General features: G+C 38.6%; 1 protein-coding gene and 1 long non-coding RNA gene across 5 annotated transcripts; both read left to right on the forward strand.

Annotated features, from left to right (window-relative positions):
• Positions 1–1,427: 1,427 nt before the first annotated feature.
• Positions 1,428–4,195, forward strand: LOC110911322. 4 transcript variants are annotated; one of them, XR_002576925.2, is made up of 5 exons: positions 1,428–1,627; positions 2,113–2,187; positions 2,271–2,449; positions 3,265–3,324; positions 3,809–4,195. It is a non-coding gene; the product is annotated as an uncharacterized LOC110911322 (long non-coding RNA). The 4 variants fall into 4 exon arrangements; XR_004880708.1 differs by having other exon boundaries at positions 2,271–2,908; positions 3,004–4,195; XR_004880709.1 differs by having other exon boundaries at positions 3,265–4,195.
• Positions 4,196–13,308: 9,113 nt separating this feature from the next.
• Positions 13,309–19,821, forward strand: LOC110913565. The gene is made up of 4 exons (XM_022158385.1): positions 13,309–13,422; positions 17,747–18,475; positions 18,566–18,814; positions 19,009–19,821. The coding sequence occupies exons 1-4, from the start codon at positions 13,309–13,311 to the stop codon at positions 19,819–19,821; spliced, it is 1,905 nt and encodes a 634-aa protein (XP_022014077.1).
• Positions 19,822–20,314: the final 493 nt, after the last annotated feature.

Here is a 20,314-nt window from a genome sequence, read left to right on the forward strand (position 1 = left end):
TTAGTTCTATGGCTTGGTTAACGGGTTAAATAAAGGGTAAACTGTTTAACCCGAAAAACACGAAATAACTTTAAAACAATTAGCATATTTTCTATATATAGTCATATCTTTTAAAAGGAACTAATAATCCTTTCCTATTCCATGATGCAACCAACCATATCTTCGAAATGATGATAGTTTTTTAGTTCCAATCATTTAAGAAAAGCTTGTTTAATAACTATACAGTTACATTCGAAATGATGATTGAAAAAGTAAATATAATATATAATGTATGGAATTAAACATGTTACAATTAATAATTTGTTTGTAATTAAAAGACAGGATGCATTTTACAATTTATAATCTGAATTAAATTACTATAGAAGAGTTGTTTTATAAAATTGTTTTTGTAGTGTTCGCAAATAACTAATATTGATATTTTAAATTTTAGAAGGTTGTTTTATTTGTTAACCTAGTTCATTTTCTAATCCAAAACCCGATCTAACCCAACCCGTTCTAACCCAAACCATTTAACCCGAACACCGAAGAAACCGAACCTAGAAAGGTTTGGTTATCAGGTTAAATATTTAGTTTTGAAAACCTGAAAAACCCGAAACCCAATTGAAAAACCCGAAGAACACCCCTAAATGACACTACGCTTAATATGTAAAATAAAATAAAAATAAAAATAAAAGCCAATAAATAATATTCTCTCATTCTAAAGAAATTATCCCCCGTCCTTAACCATCCGTTGTTTTTGAACAAGTGCTCGTGATTGCCTCGAGCTGAAGCTAAACGAGCAGTTGAAATTGAAATTTTAACTCGAACTTAACTCGTAAAATACTTAAATCAGCTCATTTAAATTGAAGTTAACATTTAATATTTTTAAATGAAGCTAGAATTGATTCCCCATGTTGCGGGACTATTTTTTTAATGTGATTTGAGCGTATAGATTTTTTTTTGCATGTTGCGGGGCTATTTTTTTAATGTGATTTGAGCGTATAGATTCTTTTTTTTTTGCGATTGTTTTTGAAGAGAAAATAATGAACGATTACATTTTCAATCCTTTAGATGCTTCCAAAGTTGTTTGAGAAATCAATTGTAGTCGGATCTCATGGTGTGTTAATGCGGTTGAACCCACATCTTACCGCAATTTTATATTTGTTAATCGTAGTTGGATCTCATGGACTATTTCAAATCAAAATTTTCAATTAATTATTGAGTTCTAGTAAATATATACACAACACAAATACTAAACTCATATGACTTCATAGAAATTAATTATATTTATTGTTCATTTTAATTATAAAATAAGAATGATACATTAAAAATATAATTATTACTATATGATAATAGAGAAAGGCAATGAACAGTTAAGGAGGGCATTTTGGTAATTTCAATGCCTGATCAATTTAAAAAGATAACATTGGGAATACGGCAGACGACAGAACAGTTACAAAGAGAGAGAAAGGGAGTGCGGCATCGGAGAGAGAGAGAGAGCGGTGTCGGAGAGAGTGAGAGAGCGACCAACGTTTGTGATGGTACAGGAGTAGATGGCGACGGGGATGTTAGCTCGGAGGCTGCCATGGCTCTGACAGTGACGACGGTTAAATGGCTAGGGTTCCGATCAAGTTCCGGCATCTTTTCGGTAAGCCCTTTTCTCTTGCATGCTTGCTATTTGGTTAGATCCGACGACTCATGTTGATCTGATGAGTAGGGTTTTCCGGGAACCCTAACGATGGTGGCGGCGCCGGTCAAGGTGTCGATATAGCGCTGATCGTGCAGCTGATTAATCACATGTTTAATCATTCATGTTTCATTTTACCATCATGTTGTTTGAAGTTGTTATGGTTTGGAGTTATTCTGTCAATTTTTGGTTGATATGAAGATTTTCATGTAAAATGGCGCCATTAGAATCTATAGAAATGATGGTGGTCCTGCTTCAAGTTTTGGAGTCTTAAAATGGATATGATGGTTCTATGATATACAATGCATTACATACAAAAAGAAGCCCCGGATCCCTAAACCCATCTCTTGAAATCTATACACACTAAATTGATAGATTAATTTTTAGTGAACTTATGCTTCTTTTTTTAATATAATCTTTCATCTCACAATACATCATAAATTTAGGAGGACACTAACCGTATAACTAGATAAGTGAAGAGAACAAAAGCAGAGGGCTATGATCAAGAGAGAGTGAAGATGGTAGCATTTCTTTTCAGTCAAGAGTTAATTACCATAGAGTCAAGTTTTTATTTTTTGACATTTACTTTTTTCATGACATTCAGTTTGCTTCTGCAATTATTTGGGTTGATCTCCATATCTCAAACTACTATAGGACAGAGATGCTGATGATGTGAAAGTTGCTGATTTGGAGGCCCACCTAAGGAGAGACAAAATTTTCTAGCAAGTGGTTAGCTGATGAAAAAGGGACTGATGAGACGAATGGATCAAAAGAAACTTCCAGGTTAGGAATGCAAAATTTCAATTTATTATTAGTAGAGTACATCTATATTAAGAGCATGTTTAAATCTCCCTTTATTTAAGACTTTGATCTTTAATCAAAAATGGGTTTTCTTTATGGAAATTATTGATCTTTTTGTTGTTGAATAAGCGAAAATGATGGATGTTGACAAGAGTAACACCAGCGCCACCAACAACACTTTCAATGCCGCAATTTGTGTGTGTGGTTTTTAGGTTTGTTAACTATTGCAACCACTGTGGTGGTTACGGTTTACTCTAAAAGACGGTTGACTGACTTGCAAAAGGATGAAGAACGGCTACTGATGTAATAAGATATTGAAGACAAACAGTAACTAACAAAACAAAGTGTAATTTCATTAATTATAAAATTATAATATAATGATGATTACCGGTATTAGTGTGTTGACGTGCTGTGCGATGTTGATAAACGCTAATTATACATGTAAGCTCATTTGGTATTTTAGACCTTAGTTCTTTATCCGGTGATTTTCTTTATTTTGGTTCCGCTGATTTTTTATATCATGTGGCTTTTTCCAGTTGGTGCAGCTGTTGTTTATAGTGAATAGGGATCAGCTCGGTACCGACCGGTACCGGAACCGAAACTACTGGTACCGAAAATCCGCAAAAGTAGGTACCGGTACCAAATATACCTGGTACGGTACGGTTCGGTACCGGTATGGTACCGGTGTTTGAGGGTAAAAACCGGTACCGAAAATGTACCCGGTTCGCTAAATTCGGTACCGATACTGGTTCGGTGCCGGGTACCATTTGCTCATCCCTACAAATTCAATGTGGCAGGTAGCGTTGATTGAAGAAAAGTGACAATCCAAGGACTCGCGAGACGGAAATCTTGTACAGGTAAAGTGGTAAAACCCCACCCTAACACACACAAAATAATTCATTTATATTGCTTTGTTATGATTCACAAATTTCTTGAACTGTACATAGGGGGCTTTAACTTTTATAGTAAAAAAGTAAGGCATATTAGTTAAATGCTGGGTGATTTAGGACCTGATAACATATGTTTCAAAAGAAAAGGTTAATCAAGTCTTTGTAAAAGGTTTAACTTGTGAAATATTAATCGACATAAAAGATAATGGTTTTCTTTAAATTTACAGTTACATTAAACCTAATACCATGTACAAGAGTTGGAGAGTTGTTGGTGCTAAAGTTTTATCAAACTGGGATGGTTTTTGTGTTGTAAGGGTACTGTGTTTGACTAAAAAAGTCGAGGTGTAACAGTTAAACCTCGACTATAAAAGTATTTCGGTATACTTATTGCTTATCTTGATGTTAAAGTTTGAGATAATACTCGCTTATAATCGTTTTTGTGCTTTGTTAGTTTGCAAATTTCCCTTTCACTATCAATATACAGACATGAGTATTTTTTCAAACAACTACGCTCATCAAGATTGGCTACCGGTTGTTACACATCTTATAGAGGTAGACTTTAGGCCACCACTCAACAACTGGAATAGACCACTACCACCCAACAACATTAAACAGCCAACAAACAACTAGAATGGCTTACCACCGCCGCAAAACACTGGAGCAATACCACCAAGCATGGTAGGAGGGCCTAACTACCAGCAGCAGGGGGCAGTGTGGACAAACAATGGAGGCAACAATCTTAGATGAATCTTATTTGATACTTATTTTGTCCTAAACGTTATTCCGTCCAATTCAATACAGATTGTGTATGTACATCGTATAAAATCCAATTCACACATACTAGAGTCAAGTCCAATTCACACATACTAGAGAATCGAATACACCTTATACAAAACACCACAAAAAAACCTATTGTGAATCGCGCAACGCGCGAAGATAAATAACACTAGTTTAAATAAATATAGAAGTCATGAAAATTATAATAATATTAACTTATAAAATATGTATTAACTAATGATATGACATCACATTCTACGTGGTTGGATATGATAATATTTGTGAGTCAGCTACATGTCAATTTAATATTTAATGTAGCTAAACTACTTCTTCAATTATATATATATATATATATATATATACATATGTATATATATATATATATAGGGTCAGGATTTAGAGAGAAAGTTGAAAAGTGTGAGAACGGTGAGAACAATTTTGGTGGTCATGTGGCATTGATGCTAAATTACACTAAGGGGTAATATTGTCAAAAAAACTCACTCACATGAATTGGGTATTCAAATAAAACGTCACAAAAACACCCAATTCAGAAAAACGCCATGAAAATACCCAGTTAAAAACGCCATAAAACACCTAGTTCAGAAAAACGTCATGAAAAAACTCAGTTTAAAACGCTAGAAAACACCCAGTTCAGAAAAACGCCATGAAAATAACTAGTTAAAACACCATAAAAACACCTAGTTCAGAAAAACGCCATAAAAACACCTAGTTCAGAAAAATGCCATAAAAATACATAGTCTAAAACGCCATAAAACACCCAGTTCAGAAAAACTCCATAAAACCCAGTTAATTTTTTTTCGAAAAGTATATCAATAGTATACTCGTTGGAAAGATAAAAAAACGCTGAGTTTTATGGTGTAATTTTTTTCGAAAAATAATCACGTATAAAAAAGTTATTGTGATTTAAATATGATGGGGAAAATTGCATGTGATTAGCATGTGCATCTTTGTTTTGATCTTTCTATTTTACCCCTCCTGGTAGTTCCAATGCCCCTATTATTTACAAAAATTTCACCGCATCAATCTCAGCCACAAACCACTAAAATCTTGTGGCTGGGAATCGTTCTCACCGTTCTCACACTTTGAGGCATTCGCTCCTGATCTTGTTCCTATATATATGTATAATAATTAATATTGAAATAATATCATGATGCTCTCAAATAGACTCATTGACTATGTGGTCTTATTATTAAACTAAGTTAGCATCCCTTGTAACATATATATATAATGTGAAAAAAAATTGTTCTTACTTCATAATTATACAACTTAAAATGATAAATAATCAACACATACCGATAATTACCCTACTCATGCTATAATTATGTACATACATAATTAAGTAACTTATAAAAGTTATTACGCAACTTATATGATAATTACGCAACTCATACTATAATTATGTACATACATAATTAAGTAACTTATAAATGTTATTATGCAACTTATATGATAATTACGCACATACATAATTACGCATGTCGTACGCACAACACAACAACTACTTTTTTTAAAGTTGATTTTTAATGTATAGCAAGACTATACTCTAATGAATTTTTTTTAAATAATGTAAAACATGTTACTGTAACAAAAATTTAAAGGATACTATTAATATTGATGTGTTAGTTTCCTATTAGAATTAGAAAGTATATAAAAAATAAATTTCTAGTTTTTTTATCATAAATAATCAAATAGAGTGACAAAGAATATGTAGTTGACAAGTGGCAAAATCCTAGGTGGATATTCTAGGAATGATCGAAGTGTCCTCTTAATTTTATTTGTTAGTATAGATGTAAAAAGGTTATAACTTATAAGTATTAAAAAGTTGGCTTAACTTAAACAAGCCAGATAGGTAAGCTTACTTTGTCTTGAGTTCGACTCGGCTTGTTTATAAATGTACCGATTTCAAGCGAGCTATTTTTAAAAGTGCTTTGCGCGAGAGCCCTGTTTCGAATCATTAACATGGAATAATAACTTTTTGATTAATCATAAGGGTGTAAGGAGTGGTTAAACACTTTGGAGTGACAAACCAAAAAATCGACCAATCAGAGCGCGCCATGTCAATCAGTCAAAAGTGTTTAAACTTTGGTGAAAAGTGTTGGCAATGATTTAAACACTTGGTGAAGTGGTAAACTATTTTTTTTTTAAAAAAAAGAAAAAAGTTGTGATTGGTTGAAATAGGAATGGACCCCACCCACAATACCCTCTCTCTCTCTCTCAATCACCTTCCCCGAGTCGGCAAGCCATCCCCGCACCACAACCTTCACCGCGTCGGCAAAACCTCGGCGGCGGTGTTTGCCGCTCGGCAAAAAGGTTTGCCGACGTTTGCCGCATCCCGCTCCACACACCCTAATAATTCTTTGACTAATATTTGGATACATCTTCCATGACTAGTATTCTTTGACTAATATTCTAAGAGTCACGTGACAGAAGAATATGCACATGGGATAGTTGGACTTTATCAACATATATGAAAAGTAAAAGTCAAATTACTTGTGTACTTGTACACGTAAACTTAATCAATCTTATATAATTATAATTATAAATAATATATATACACAATCATACAAGCAAAACTACTACTTTCAAAACCATAAACTCAAACCAAGCCTTTGAATCTCGTGTAAATTTAATTTCATCTGTTGATGCAACAAATACAAGACCAAGGCCTGTAGCGATATCTCTGGATAAAAGTGTTCAGGGGTTAGATTAGCCTAACGCAGGTCGTGGGGTCCCCCTACGTTTGCAAGACGTGGAGAGAGGTTCACTAGTATTGTTTTTATCCTCCTTAGATCTTGAGCTGATTAGAAATCAACCCAGAAAGCGATCGTTGGAGAAGATGAATTATTTAGTGTGAAGAAGAGAAGCAAGCATGAAGCTAATTCTCAAGAGGGAGAAGGAGAATCAGAGAGTTAGGGTGATATCTGCTGATCCTGGGGTGTTTTGTATGGTGAAATGGCCTGCATTTTATAGGGGAAGGTGTTTCTCAAAGGAGAAACCCGTGACTAGTGAATATGTGCTTGCAGTGAGGGGTTTGCCCATTTTGGGGGTTGAAGGGTTTGGACCTGCGGATAAAAGGGTGTGCTCTCCCACATGGTCTGGTTGCAGCTGGGCAGGAGGTTTCACACGTTAAGTGTTGATGTGACCGTACACTGTGCTTGTCCTTTTTACTGTTCATGACCGTTGGAACATTTCCGAACCTTTTAACCTTTTAAGCTGTTGTGTTTCTAATCAGTTTATTAAGGTTTGAGCTACCCCCGTCATCAGCCCCCCAAGTCAGAGGTGTTTGGGATGTAAGCTCAAATGCTTCTGACTTTTACACATTATTTTTTATTGCTTAAAGGCTTCAAGGCTTTAAGACGTTTGAGTTTTGAGATTTGAATTTCAGAATGATAGTAGATGTGATAGGCTTCAAGGTTTTAAGGCTTGAAGGCTTAAAGGATTCAACTTGTCTCACTCAAGAGGAAGTTGAGGCTTTTTGTAAAGAATGGGGGATCGATCTAAAGTTTAATCCGGTGGCTCTGGGTTTTGGCAAATCGATCGATTAGTGTCCCGTTGGTTCCATTGCTCTTTATTGCTGAGTATTCCAACTTGCGTCATCCGTTTTCAGTCTTTGTTCTGAATGTTTTAGAGTATTATCGTGTGTCGTTTGGTTAGTTACACCCTTAAGGTCTTGCTAGGGTTTTACACTTTGATGTTTTATGACCCATCGTTGTTGTTGTTCCGCCGTTTCTTCCAGTTAGCCAAGAACGGCGATTGTTTTTCCTTTGAAACATCTTAGGTTGATGTGTGTTTAATTTCGTCTATGGTTACTACCTTTGGTTCTTGGAAGTACCGATTTTTTTGGATTTCTGAGTCCATTGTTCCTTTCAGGCTTGTTTGGAGGCATCCTTATGCTGTTTTGAATGAGCTTGAACCTTTCAAACACGAGATAGATGGTTGTTGAAGTTTATTAGGGGGTGTCCTTCCAGGCTTTGTCCCTTTCCCGAACATCTTTTAGTGCTGATGTTAGCAAGTTGTGGGACAAGCCGGATCGTGACCCTGTGCTCGTGAGAGATGATCAAGGTATGATATTTTGTATTTTCTGCTTATGTTATATTTTATTTGTTGCAGTTATGTTTGCCTTAGACTTTATCAAGAGCGATGACACATCTAATGTTGTGTTTGGAGATTCTGAGGCTACGTCAGAGAAGATGTTGTTGTTAGGGGCACTGAACATAGGTTCGAGGGTTCAGGTTATGTGAACGTTCCAAATGTCAAAGGCTTTACTAGGTTCGGTGCTTCCAAAGCTTCTATTCGTTGTTTAACCCGACGTATGTTAAAGGTAGCTGACCATCCATCGGCCTCTGAGCCAGTGCAACTGCGTGATGTTATAGAGGCTTCAAACGTTTGGACGTTGGGGTTGAGGAAAAAAAGACGAGGATTTGTCCTTGGTGATTAGTAAGGAGAGTAAAGCAGCGGGTAAGAAGCTTGTAAGCTTGAAGGGTTTCGGGAAAGGTGGTGAAGGTTCCACCAATTTTAATCCCAAAGAGGTTTATGTGCCGGATTGGAAGGTCACAGTTGGTGATAGCTTCAAGAATTCATCAGTTTGTGAGGATGTTCTTACCCATTTTGCTCCTCCTATTGTATGAGGTTCTTGCTCGTCTATGGACGACGACCTGATGATCTCGAAGATGATGATGGGTGCTTACAACCTTGTTGCCTTGCTTCTAGAGGATGTATCCCGATTTCCCAAAAGGATGCAAGAATATGAAGTCTTTTTGAAGAAGAGGGATGAGATGAAAGCTTCAATGGTTGCTTTGAAAGAAGCTGAGGGCTACGCTGAGAACGAGAAAGCATTGATGTTTGAAGATTTAAGTAATTTTCTTCCCGCACAAGACTGATATGTTTGAGTTGGAAAAACGCTTGGAGGCTGACAAGGTTTAAGTCAGGATCGATAAGGCTGCCTTGGAGATTCAGAAAAAAAAGGCCTTATTAGAGGAGAAAGAAAGGTTAAAGGCTTCACTTTGCCCAGGCAACTAGTGATAATAAATGGCTCATTGAGCATGGATTCCAGCAAGTGGTTACCTATCTTCTCCATTCGTCGGAGTTCGACAAAGTCTTGGGTGATGTGTACACCAAGCTTCTTGCTCATGTGAGACACCAAGGTTTGTTTGCCGGTTACGAAGCTTTGTGAACCTGGGGAGCCTTAGGAAAAGTCTTCTCTTTTTCGACCCAAAGCCTTCAAAGTCTTCAAGGGAACAATTTTTAAGATTGAGCATATGGTTTAACCTTATGTGGGTGAAGTCTCCAAGTGTTTTGGTAAATCTTTGCCTGTCTTGCAAGAGCTAAAACCCAAGGGCCTTAATGAGGCTGTTTGTAACGAAGTGTTGAAGTCCCCCTCGAAGAAACGTCCTTGCTTTGGAGATAGCGAGGAAACGTGTTCTGAAGGTGGTGAGGGCTCAAAGGGTTCAAGCCTTGAAGCCCCTGAGGCAGCGGGTGCAGCAGGGAGGAAAAAGAGGAAGGCTTAAAAAGACCCAAGATGATGGAGGTTCGAAGAAGGATGATGCAGCAAAGTCTACCATCCCTGACGTTGCTAAGTGAAGAAGAAACCTTAATTCATAGCTTTCTTAGCATGTCGAATAATGTTATGGGTTGTTTGTTTGAACATCTTTTTATTTTAAAGGAATCGTCTAGATCCCTTGCTGGTTAAAGCCTTGAAGGCTTGTGGATAATGTTTTATGTTTGATGGCCAGTATGGCCGTTGCTATCTTTAACTTATCTTGCTATGTTGTTCTATTTATTCCCTTGCGTTTTCATTGATTTTGTATGTTGTCTTTGTTTTGGGTGGTGCATCTTATGTTATTTATACCTTAAAGGGTTCAGTGCTGCAGTCACTTAGCCTTAGGATAATTTTAACAAGAAGATACAACCTCTATCCTATGTATGACATTCACTTAGAGTCTTTTTGGTTCGTAAGCCAATGTTGGGGCTTAAGGAACATTTGGTGTAGGCTGTTCAAACCCGTCTATGAGACATGATTTTTAAGATTTCTCTGAGTCTCATGGAGTTGTATTGATTTAGGAACTCACCCCTTATATAGGTCCATTCAACTCTTGAACCTATTGAGCGATGTGGCCTGGGAGCTCATCCCCTTACATGGCCCTTGCCATGGAGTTTCTTGCTAGGTTCTCAACCTGATTATAGGATAAAAAGACAAATTTTGATTCATTGTTCATTCATTTCGAAGTACTTTGATTACTAGGGGAATAGAACAACTTTGGAACTATTTGTAACACGTTTTGGTTAAACATGGAACCTTTTAAGGTTGTTGCCATCCCAATGGCGGGGAAGCTTTTTGCCTGGCGGACCTGTCAGCTTGTATGATCCCCCTTTGTGGGCTTTAAGGATAATGTATGGCCCTTCCTACTTAGGACCATGCTTTCCTTGGCTTTCTTTCTTGCTGGCCTCATTGTTTCGAAGCACAAGGTCCTCAGGCTTGAAGCGTTCATGCTTCACCCGTGTATTGTATATGATTCTATGTTTTGCTTGTACCTTGCTTTTTGTATGGCTGCTTAATCACGAGCCTCTTCGAGGAGTTTCAAATTCAACATCGTCTCTTTCTTATTTGGCTTGAGGTCGATGTTAATTGTTCTTTGTGTTGTTGCTCCGATTTCAACTAGGATTACAGCCTCTGATCCAAACACTAGGTTGTAGGGTATTTTCTTTGTGGCTCGTTTTCTCGGTTGTTTGAATTTCCAATAGCACATTGGGAAGCTATTCGAGCCAGTTGTTGTCGTATCTTCCTAATCGAGATTTAATCCCTTCAACAATGTTGTGGTTTATCCTATCAACCTGGCCATTGGATTGTGGGTAAGCTACCGAGCTGAATACTTGAGTTATTCTGAACTCCTTGCACCAGGAGCTACAAGGTTTCTCGGCAAACTATTTCCAGTTATCCATGACTAGTACCCCTGGGAGCCCAAAACGATAGATTATGCTTTCGAAATCAATGACATGTTTCCCTGAGATTTTTGCCAATGCTTTTACTTCTGGTCACTTGGTGAAGTAATTCACGGTTACCAATAAGAGCTTGACTCCTCATTTGGCTAGTGGGGATGGACCAACAATGTCTATACCCCACTTGTGAAATGGCCAAGCCAAGGAGATGGGAACGGGGTCATGTTTGGGGCTTTTGGGTACCGGAGCATGTAACTGACAAGTTTCACATTTTCGCAGTTGTTCAGAGGTATCTCGATGCATGGAAGGCCAAAAGTGTTCGAGGTTCATCAACTTTGACACTACCGATTTTGGGCCACAATGAGCTCCACATATCCCTTCGTGAACCTCTTTGATCAGATATTGGCTTTGTTTTGGGCCAACGCATCGAAGTAGTGGTGCAAGGTATCCTTTTTTCTAAAGGATATATCCTTGTGACATATACTGCCTTGACTTGATACGAACCCTTTCAGCCCTAGTCTGGTCATTAGGTAATTCATCGTTTTTTGGGAACTTTTCAATGGGAGTCATCCAATTTGGCCCTTCTTCGGTGATCACATCTTGAAACTCGTGTTTTTTGGATGGATGGTATCTTTAATACCTCAACTAGTATCTTCTTGGTGAGACGTGCAAACGTAAGAGATGCAGGCTTGCTTACTGCATCAGCTCTCTTGTTTTGAGATCTTGAATTTATTTGATGGCACATGTTTGAAACGTGTTAATCGATTCCTTTGATTTATTTTGGTACTTATTCATGTTGGGTTCTTTTTCTATGTAGATGTTATTGTCTAAGCTTGAGAGAGTCTATGAGGACTTGAAGCCTTTTGACACCCATATTTTTTGCAAGCTTGAGCCTAGCAATCAATGCTTCATACTCAGCTTCGTTGTTTGTAGTCTGAAATTCAAGACGAAAGACATACGTGAATTCCAATTCGTTGGGATCAATTAGAACTAGCCCTGCTCCTGACCCTTCAATGCTGGAAGCTTCATCGGTAAAGAGCTTCCAGGTATCAGGGTTGGAGGGTTTAGTTGCAGTTGTATTAACTTCTGTTATGGCTTCTTTAGGGACTTACAAGATGAAGTAAACCAAGATTAGAGCTTTGACAACTTTTCTCAGGACATAGGTGATTTTGTGTTCACCTAGTTTCACAACTCATTTGGCTAATCGTCCGGAATTTTCTTGTTTTTCAAGCACATTCTTAATTGGTTAGTCAATGATCACTTGTATCGGGTGTGACTGAAAGTACCTTCGAAGCCTTCTAGCCGTTTGGACTAGGGCTAGAGCAAGTTTTTTTTTTCAAAGAAGAATATTTGATTTCTGCTAATTTTGAAGTTTTGAAAAAGTAAACGGGTATCTGAACATTGTTTCGTTCAATGATCAGAGCCGTATTTATGGCATTTTCAGCAATCAAAAGGTAGATAGAGGTTGTTCCTCCTATTTCCGGAGCCAAAATGGCTGGGAGTGAAGCCAAGTGTTGCTTCCTTTGGTTGAAGGCTTCCTTTTGGGGTAAAACGCTTCAAAGCTGTAAGCTTTCCATCGAAAGTCTTTCTTGTTAGCACATTCCTTGAGGGTTCGCTTTTATGCTTTGTTTCCTCATGATGTGCCCTAGAGACGAGCACTTGACTGGATTAAGCTTCATGTTGATCTTTCTCGAGTTTTGGAAGGTTTCTTGTATGTCATCGAGCATTTGATATTCCGTTTTGCTCTTGATCATCAAATCGTCAACATAAGCTTTAATGTTCTTGCCGATTTGTCTGGCAAACGCTTTATCAACCAGACGTGGATAAGTGGTACCTGCATTTCTTAAACCAAAAAGCATTTTTTGATAGCAAGATATACCTTTATCAGTGTGGAATGTGGTTTTTCTTCATTTTTTTATTAGGATCTGATGGTAACCCTTTTAGGTGTTAAGAAAACATGAGAACGGGAAGCCTGTGAGTGAGTTAACCTTGAGGTCTATCTAGGGCAGCGGGTAGCAATCCTTTGGGCATGCTTTGTCCAAGTCTTTAAAATCGATATACATTCTCCAAGACTTGTCGGGTTTTTAAACTATTACCGGATTGGCCACCCATGATTGATACTTGACCTCTCGAAGGGTTCCGGCTAGAACAAGCTTTTCCATCTTTTGGCATTATGCAAGGCTTCTTTTAGGGGCTTGACTCCGTTTCTTTTGCATAATGGGTTTAACATCAGGTGGGATCCATAACTCATGTTTCAACAATGCTACGAGGGATGCCGATAATATCTTCGGGGCATCAAGCAAATACATAGTGCAAGAGCAGCTTTTCAAGGTATGAGAGGGTTTCATTGTAAAGGTTAGTGTTTACCCTTATCCCCTGTTGAGGATATTTTGGGTTTATGTCCAACCCTTGTATATCGTTTTCGTCCTTTCTTGAGCTTTCCCCTTCAACCACAAAAGCTTCTTGGCTAGGTTGAAGGGTTGTGATCCCTTTTTCAATGAGAAACTTCACAGCGCCTTGGCCAACTGAAACTGTCATTCCGAACACACTTTGCCATGGCCTTCCTATGACGATATTATAGTTGGAATGGATATTGATCACCGCAAAAGTGGGTTGTTCGGTTCTTCCCTTTGTTCTTTCGCTGAACAAACGTTAGGGGTTATTTGGCCTAAAGGCTTGGTAGGTATGTCTGCGATACCTTCGATGGAGGATTCAGTCTGTTGAAGCTTTGAACGCTCATCATCGCTGAGAGGGTTAAAACGTTTCAAGCTTTTCATCAGCTGAGAGGGTTAAAGCATTTCTCAAGCATGATTTTGGAGGATTCAGACTGTTGAAGCTTTGAACGCTCATTGTCGCTGAGAGGGTTAAAGCGTTTCAAGCTTTTCATCAGCTGAGAGGGTTAAAGCTTTGTTTTCAAGGTCGACCATGTTCACTTCCTACTTTTATTCTTCAACCATTTTGTCCTTGACCCCTTTAACCAAGTGAGCAAGTTCGGAGTTGACGGCTTTTTCGATCCTCTTTTTGGGTTGGAAGCAATTATTGGTATGGTGACCTTTCTATTCGTGAAACTCACAATACTGGCTTGATTATTCCAATCTTTTGTTTTTTGGCAAAGGTTGAGGAGGGCAGAAGCTGTGTTTTACCCCTTCGGTTGCCAAGATCTCTTATGTAGCCTTGGTTAAGGCTGTAAAGTTTATGGTTTTTTCTTGGCTTGGAGGGTTCCGGCCTTCTGGAATCCGAACCTTTGAACAGTTTGTCATAAGAGCCATACTAGAAGCTCCAGTTAAGAGTCTTTTATTTTGTTCTTTGATGTCTACAGCTTATTCTCCTCGAATGTGGGCTTCAACCCTTTCAAGTGTTTCTTCAAGGGTTTTGGACAGACATTTATTGAAGTATCTTGTGAAATATTTTGAATTTAGCATTCATGAACCTTGCAACCCTAATCTTTTCATTGGCGTAAGTTAAATCTTTCTTCTTCTAACTTTCGATGAAGTCTCTGAGACGTTCATCATCACGTTGTTTGGTCTGGAAGATTATCGTGGCGTCATTGACATGCCTCTGTTGTTATAGGGAACTTTTGCTAAGATCGTCAAAGGTCTGAACGCTTCGTCCAGGAAGGTCATTGAACCATATGCGTGAAAACCCTTCAAGGGTTTGCATGAACATGAGACAACATTCGGAGTTGGGTCATTTTTCAATTCTTGCAATCCCGGCGAAGATTTGGAGGTAGTCTTTAGTACCGTGATGGCATCTTTATCTGGGTTTGAAACTTGTAATCAACGATTTGTTGGGAGAAGCAAGACAAGTTTGTTAGGCTTGTAGGGTTTTGAGAGGTCTTCTACTACCCTTGAAGCTGGGTAACCGCTTGAGGTACCCTGGTGAGCAGTTGGCACTTGGTTGATGAAATTAAGGTCAAAGCCTTGAAGGCTTTCTGTGTCATCATCCACTTTTCACGTGCTGCAAAGGAAATTTTTTCCATCATCCATGTCATTAGCTAGGGCATAAGGTTAAAGCCTTAAAGGCTTTCTGATGGTACTCATAAAAGATGTCATCATCTGTGTCATAAGGTTAAAGCCTTAAAGGCTTACTGTATAAGGCATTCCCATGGATGTGTTCATGACCATACCACGAGCCGAAGGCAGGGTGGCCATGACTTGTTTTCACGAAGTAGCAATAGGAGGGGGAACACTTGAAGTTGGTGACTTACCATAATTGATCAAGAGTGGTTTTATGCCCCATAGGTGCACCGGTTGTAACGGGTTGGTAGGTAAATAAGGGAAAAGCGGTTGGACTCGGCCTCCCAAAAGCTTAAAGGCTTGAGTGGTTGCTCTGTCACACTAGGACCAACTTCAAGGCAAGATGTGGCTGAACGTGAGCTGCTAAAAGGAAGAGATGAAGGGCCAGGTGATAATGAGGGTTTAGACTCCTCATAATTTAGTCTTATTCTCACCCTTTTTCCCTTTCTAAGCTCACATGCTAGTTGAGAAAAAATCTCTCATGTAAGAAATTTCTAGCTACTCCCTCAAGTGTTAGATCTATGTGTTCCGGTGTATGCATTACATCGATTTGAGTAGGTGCAACCCCTGACCGAGATGGGTTTGTGTTTGAAAAGAAGTGAACTCTAGGAACATATCCCGTTGGAGTACTTTCGGGAGTAGAAAGAGGTGTAGATAAGACTAGTGAGATCCGACCCGAATTTGGTGTTAAATCGGTGTTGTTAGGCACCTGATTTACCTGACCGAGAGACTCGCTTTCAGACATGATGTAAAGAGAAAATGGAGCTACACAACTGGTCTTTAAGATAAAGTTAGCGGCGTAGCCCCACGGTGGGCGCCAACTTGTTGATGCAACAAATACAAGACCAAGGCCTGTAGCGATATCTCTGGGTAAAAGGGTTCAGGGGTTAGATTAGCCTAACGCAGGTCGTGGGGTCCCCCCACGTTTGCAAGACGTGGAGAGAGGTTCACTAGTATTGTTTTTATCCTCCTTAGATCTTGAGCTGATCAGAAATCAACCCAGAAAGCGATCGTTGGAGAAGATGAATTATTTAGTGTGAAGAAGAGAAGCAAGCATGAAGCTAATTCTCAAGAGGGAGAAGGAGAATCAGAGAGTTAGGGTGATATCTGCTGATCCTGGGGTGTTTTGTATGGTGAAATGGCCTGCATTTATAGGGGAAGGTGTTTCTCAAAGGAGAAACCCGTGACTAGTGAATCTGTGCTTGCAGTGAGGGGTTTGCCCATTTTGGGGGTTGAAGGGTTTGGACCTGCGGATAAAAGGGTGTGCTCTCCCACATGGTCTAGTTGCAGCTGGGCAGGAGGTTTCACACGTTAAGTGTTGATGTGACCGGACACTGTGCTTGTCCTTTTTACTGTTCATGACCGTTGGAACATTTCCGAACCTTTTAACCTTTTAACCTTTTAAGCTGTTGTGTGTCTAATCAGTTTATTAAGGTTTGAGCTACCCCCGTCATCATCATCAAACCAAGCCTTTGAATCTCGTGTAAGTTTAGTTTCAAATATGTATGTGACGCGATCACTTTCTCACTATAAGACGTCTCCAGAAGCTCTTTATCATCCTCCCGAGGGTCCTAACTCCGGTTACTTAGTAATCCAAGATGAAGAGTCTGAAAGACACACATTCTTTGGATTGTTCAAGGATCGATATCTTGTGGGATTACCATTTCCTCAAAACAAAACACTTACGACGCGCTATTCTTCAGGAGTTGGTCAAAATCAGCACACTTCTTTTGATGAAGTTGTCTTTATTCCTGTCCTTAACCAGCCGTTATCTTCTAATCGTTACTATGCGATTAAACTACATGGATCGCATAAAGGGTATGTATACCATACATGATAGTTTTATTTAAGGGAAAATCGCCAAAATGGCCACGTTTTGGTCAAAGTTTCCAAACTAGCCCGGTCAAACGTCTCCTGGAGACGTCTGAAATATGGTGAGACGTCTTGACGGCTGGCAAACCACAACGTGCCACGTGTCCGACAAAGGAATCAGGGTTCTTGACGTCTTGGCTAAGACGTTATCGACGGCTTGAGACGTTTCATTATGGCTAGCCGTTAATCAAGACGGCTTGAGACGTTTCCCCTCGGCTTGAGCCGTTTCTGACCGGCTTGAGCCATTTTTCTGCCTTTAGCCGGCTTGAGCCATTTTTCTCCATTTCTTATTTTAAGACGTTTGTTGGAGGATTTTAAGACATGTTGTACGATTTCAAGACGTTTTATATGAATTCAAGACGTTTTATATGAATTTCAAGCCGTTTTTTATGAATTTATATAGATCCCTTATTTTTAAACACGAACTTTAAGGGAAATATTGTTTTTTGGTGATTATCTCACAACATGAGGGTCAAGTTTGTTGTTTATACTGGGGGGAAGTGGGATGTCATTAACGGAAACATTGAGTATGTTACTGGTGTCGATTCAAGGAGACGTGGTTTAGAAATTGAAACAGATCATTCATATAATAGTTTTTTAAACTATGTTTCTAAGATGTGTGATACTCCAAACATTACACGGTTGTCATACCGGATGTCTACGTTTACTGATCCGATCGATATAATTAATGATCGAGATGTTAGATTTTTTTTTTTGATTTGGCGATGTAGAATCCTTTTGAATTATATAAATTATATGTTATTCAGGAGTCTGATGTTGGTTCCTCTGGTTTGTCTTGTTTAAAAAATTTCAAAGCTCCAGATCTAAATATTCCAGTAAAAGAAAGTTTTGATGTTTTAAACGATGAGTGTCCTAATTTAGAAAAATATTTTGAAAAATCTTTAACGTCTCACAACGAATCAGGTTCTTCATCTATAGTGTTCGAGGCCGGTCATATATTTAATAACAAAGAAGAGATGAAGCTCGAGTTGGGAAAGAAATGTTTGTTAGAGCATTTCGAGTTTAAAGTTGATAGATCATCTAAGACACGGTATGAAGTTTCATGCAGGGGTGATGGTTGTGAATGGCGATTTAAGGCTCATGTTAATCCTTGTGGCAATTTATGGTTTGTTAAACATATGAACGATAGACACACCTGTTCGAAGACGCAAACACACCCACATTTCCGTCAGGCTAACCCAAAGGTTTTGGGTCACTTTTTGAAGGAACAACTAAAAGACAGTGGTAGGATATATCGAGCGAAAGAGATTGTCAAAGATTTTAGACAAAGGTTTGAGGTTGAGATAACAAACCTTCAAGCTTGGCGTGGTAAAAGCTATGCACTTGAACTTCTACAAGGAACAACACGAGACTCTTTTGCCGAACTACCAATATATTGTTACAATTTGAAACTTGCAAATCCTGGAAGCGTTACTCACATCTTGGTTGATGAGCAGAGTCGTTTTGAAATGGTTTTTGTTGCTTTAGGGGTTGCGGTAAATTACACATTTTATTTTCTACTTGCTCTTATTTTTTTTTTAAAGTAACATGGGTTTTTGTCTTATTTCATTTTCATTAATTTTCAGATTCGTAGCTTTATGTTTAATCTAAGACCTGTCGTTATCATTGACGCGGCACACCTAAAGGGTAAATTTAAAAGGACGTTGTTTTTAGCAGTGGGCATGGATGGAAATAATCAGATTTTACCACTTGCTTATGGCATTGGAAAATCAGAGGATGGTGAATCTCGGACATGGTTTCTCTCAAAGCTTAGAGATTGTGTTGGTGAAATGGCAGATATGGCGATCATTTCGGATAGGGCGAATTCGATACATGTAGGTGTTAGAAATGTGTTTCCACGTGTGTACCACGGCTTGTGTTGTCGTCATTTAATGATGAATTTACGTTTGCCGTCGTCTAAAAAAAAGAGTACGAGGCACTATGGTGGAAGACGTGTAAATCTTATCGGATGTCTGACTTTAACGAGTCATTTAATGCTTTGTGTCTTGCTGTTCCTCGAATACGCCAGGTTTTAACAAATATTGGGTTTGGTAGATGGGCAAGAGCTCATTGTCCCGGCAATCTATACCACTATATGACATCTAATAGTGCGGAGTCTATTAACTCTTTGTCTAGATTCTCGCGTAAGATGCCGATAACGCAACTTATCGAATTTTTCCGCGAGTCTGTACAAAAATGGTTTTATGACCGTCGATTACAGGGCATGCAGGAGAGCCATTCACTTACTCAGTGGGCACAGAAGAAAATTTTAAAGAAAATTGAAGGGTCTAGAACCTGGACTGTTGCAGGCATCCGGGTAAACAGTTTTGTTGTTGATGACGATGGGAAAAGGGGTGTAGTTGATTTTTCGAATCGTTCGTGCAGCTGTCGTGTCTGGCAAGTTTCTGGTTTACCTTGTGGGCATGTGATTGCTGTTTCAAGATTTTTGGGTGAACCTGACTGTAGTCATTATGCTTTCTCGTGTTACTCAAACGAAGTATACAAAAAAACGTATGAAGAATCGATTAATCCTCTGCCTCATAGGTCTGAATGGGTAATACCAGAAGGCCTTGGCAGTGTATTACCCCCGAATATTACAAAACGTCAATCTGGTCGTCCAAAAGAAAACAACCGAATCTTGTCTCGTGGGGAAGAACCTGTTCCGGTATATTGTTCGCGTTGCCGAACATACGGACATGTTCGTGACGTTTGTTTAGATCCAATGAAATCACAGATTCGTTCACGAAAATCATCAGGCAAAGGAAAAGGAAAAGAGAAAGAGACAGAAACCAAGAGTCCAACGGAAGACATTTTTCCATCTTATAATTTAGCAGAATTTTAATAATGTATTAGTTTTTTTATGTTTTATTTTATGAAAATCATGTAACAAATTCTGTAACCGCAATAGTGATTACTACTTTTAATTTATATAAGAATTAAATTTTACAATCCGTACGTCAAGCCATCAAAAATTACTTGGTGTGTAGCGCCCGGCGTAGAGTTCATCAGCCATGTAGCGTCTATATCTGACACAAGCATCCTACATGTTTACTTCGTTCCATGTTAATGAACGGTTGTTAACTAGATTTTCCAATAGCATACATATGATAACCCCTGAGTTTCGAGACCAATATGAGCTTCGTGGTCAGGCCAGACAACATCCCCCCAATACTCTAAGGCTTGTACACTATCTTTCCTTGATTGTTGCCAGTATGATATACGTCCCAGAAACCATACAAATGGAGATTCAAATTCTAAAAGAATTTGATGTATTTTCCTGTGTATGCAAAATCCTTCTCCGCAATTACTTACATTACAGTTAACGGGAAAATAAG

This window comes from Helianthus annuus, chromosome 15, assembly GCF_002127325.2.
Source record: "Helianthus annuus cultivar XRQ/B chromosome 15, HanXRQr2.0-SUNRISE, whole genome shotgun sequence".
In the NCBI taxonomy this organism is placed as follows: domain Eukaryota; kingdom Viridiplantae; phylum Streptophyta; class Magnoliopsida; order Asterales; family Asteraceae; genus Helianthus; species Helianthus annuus.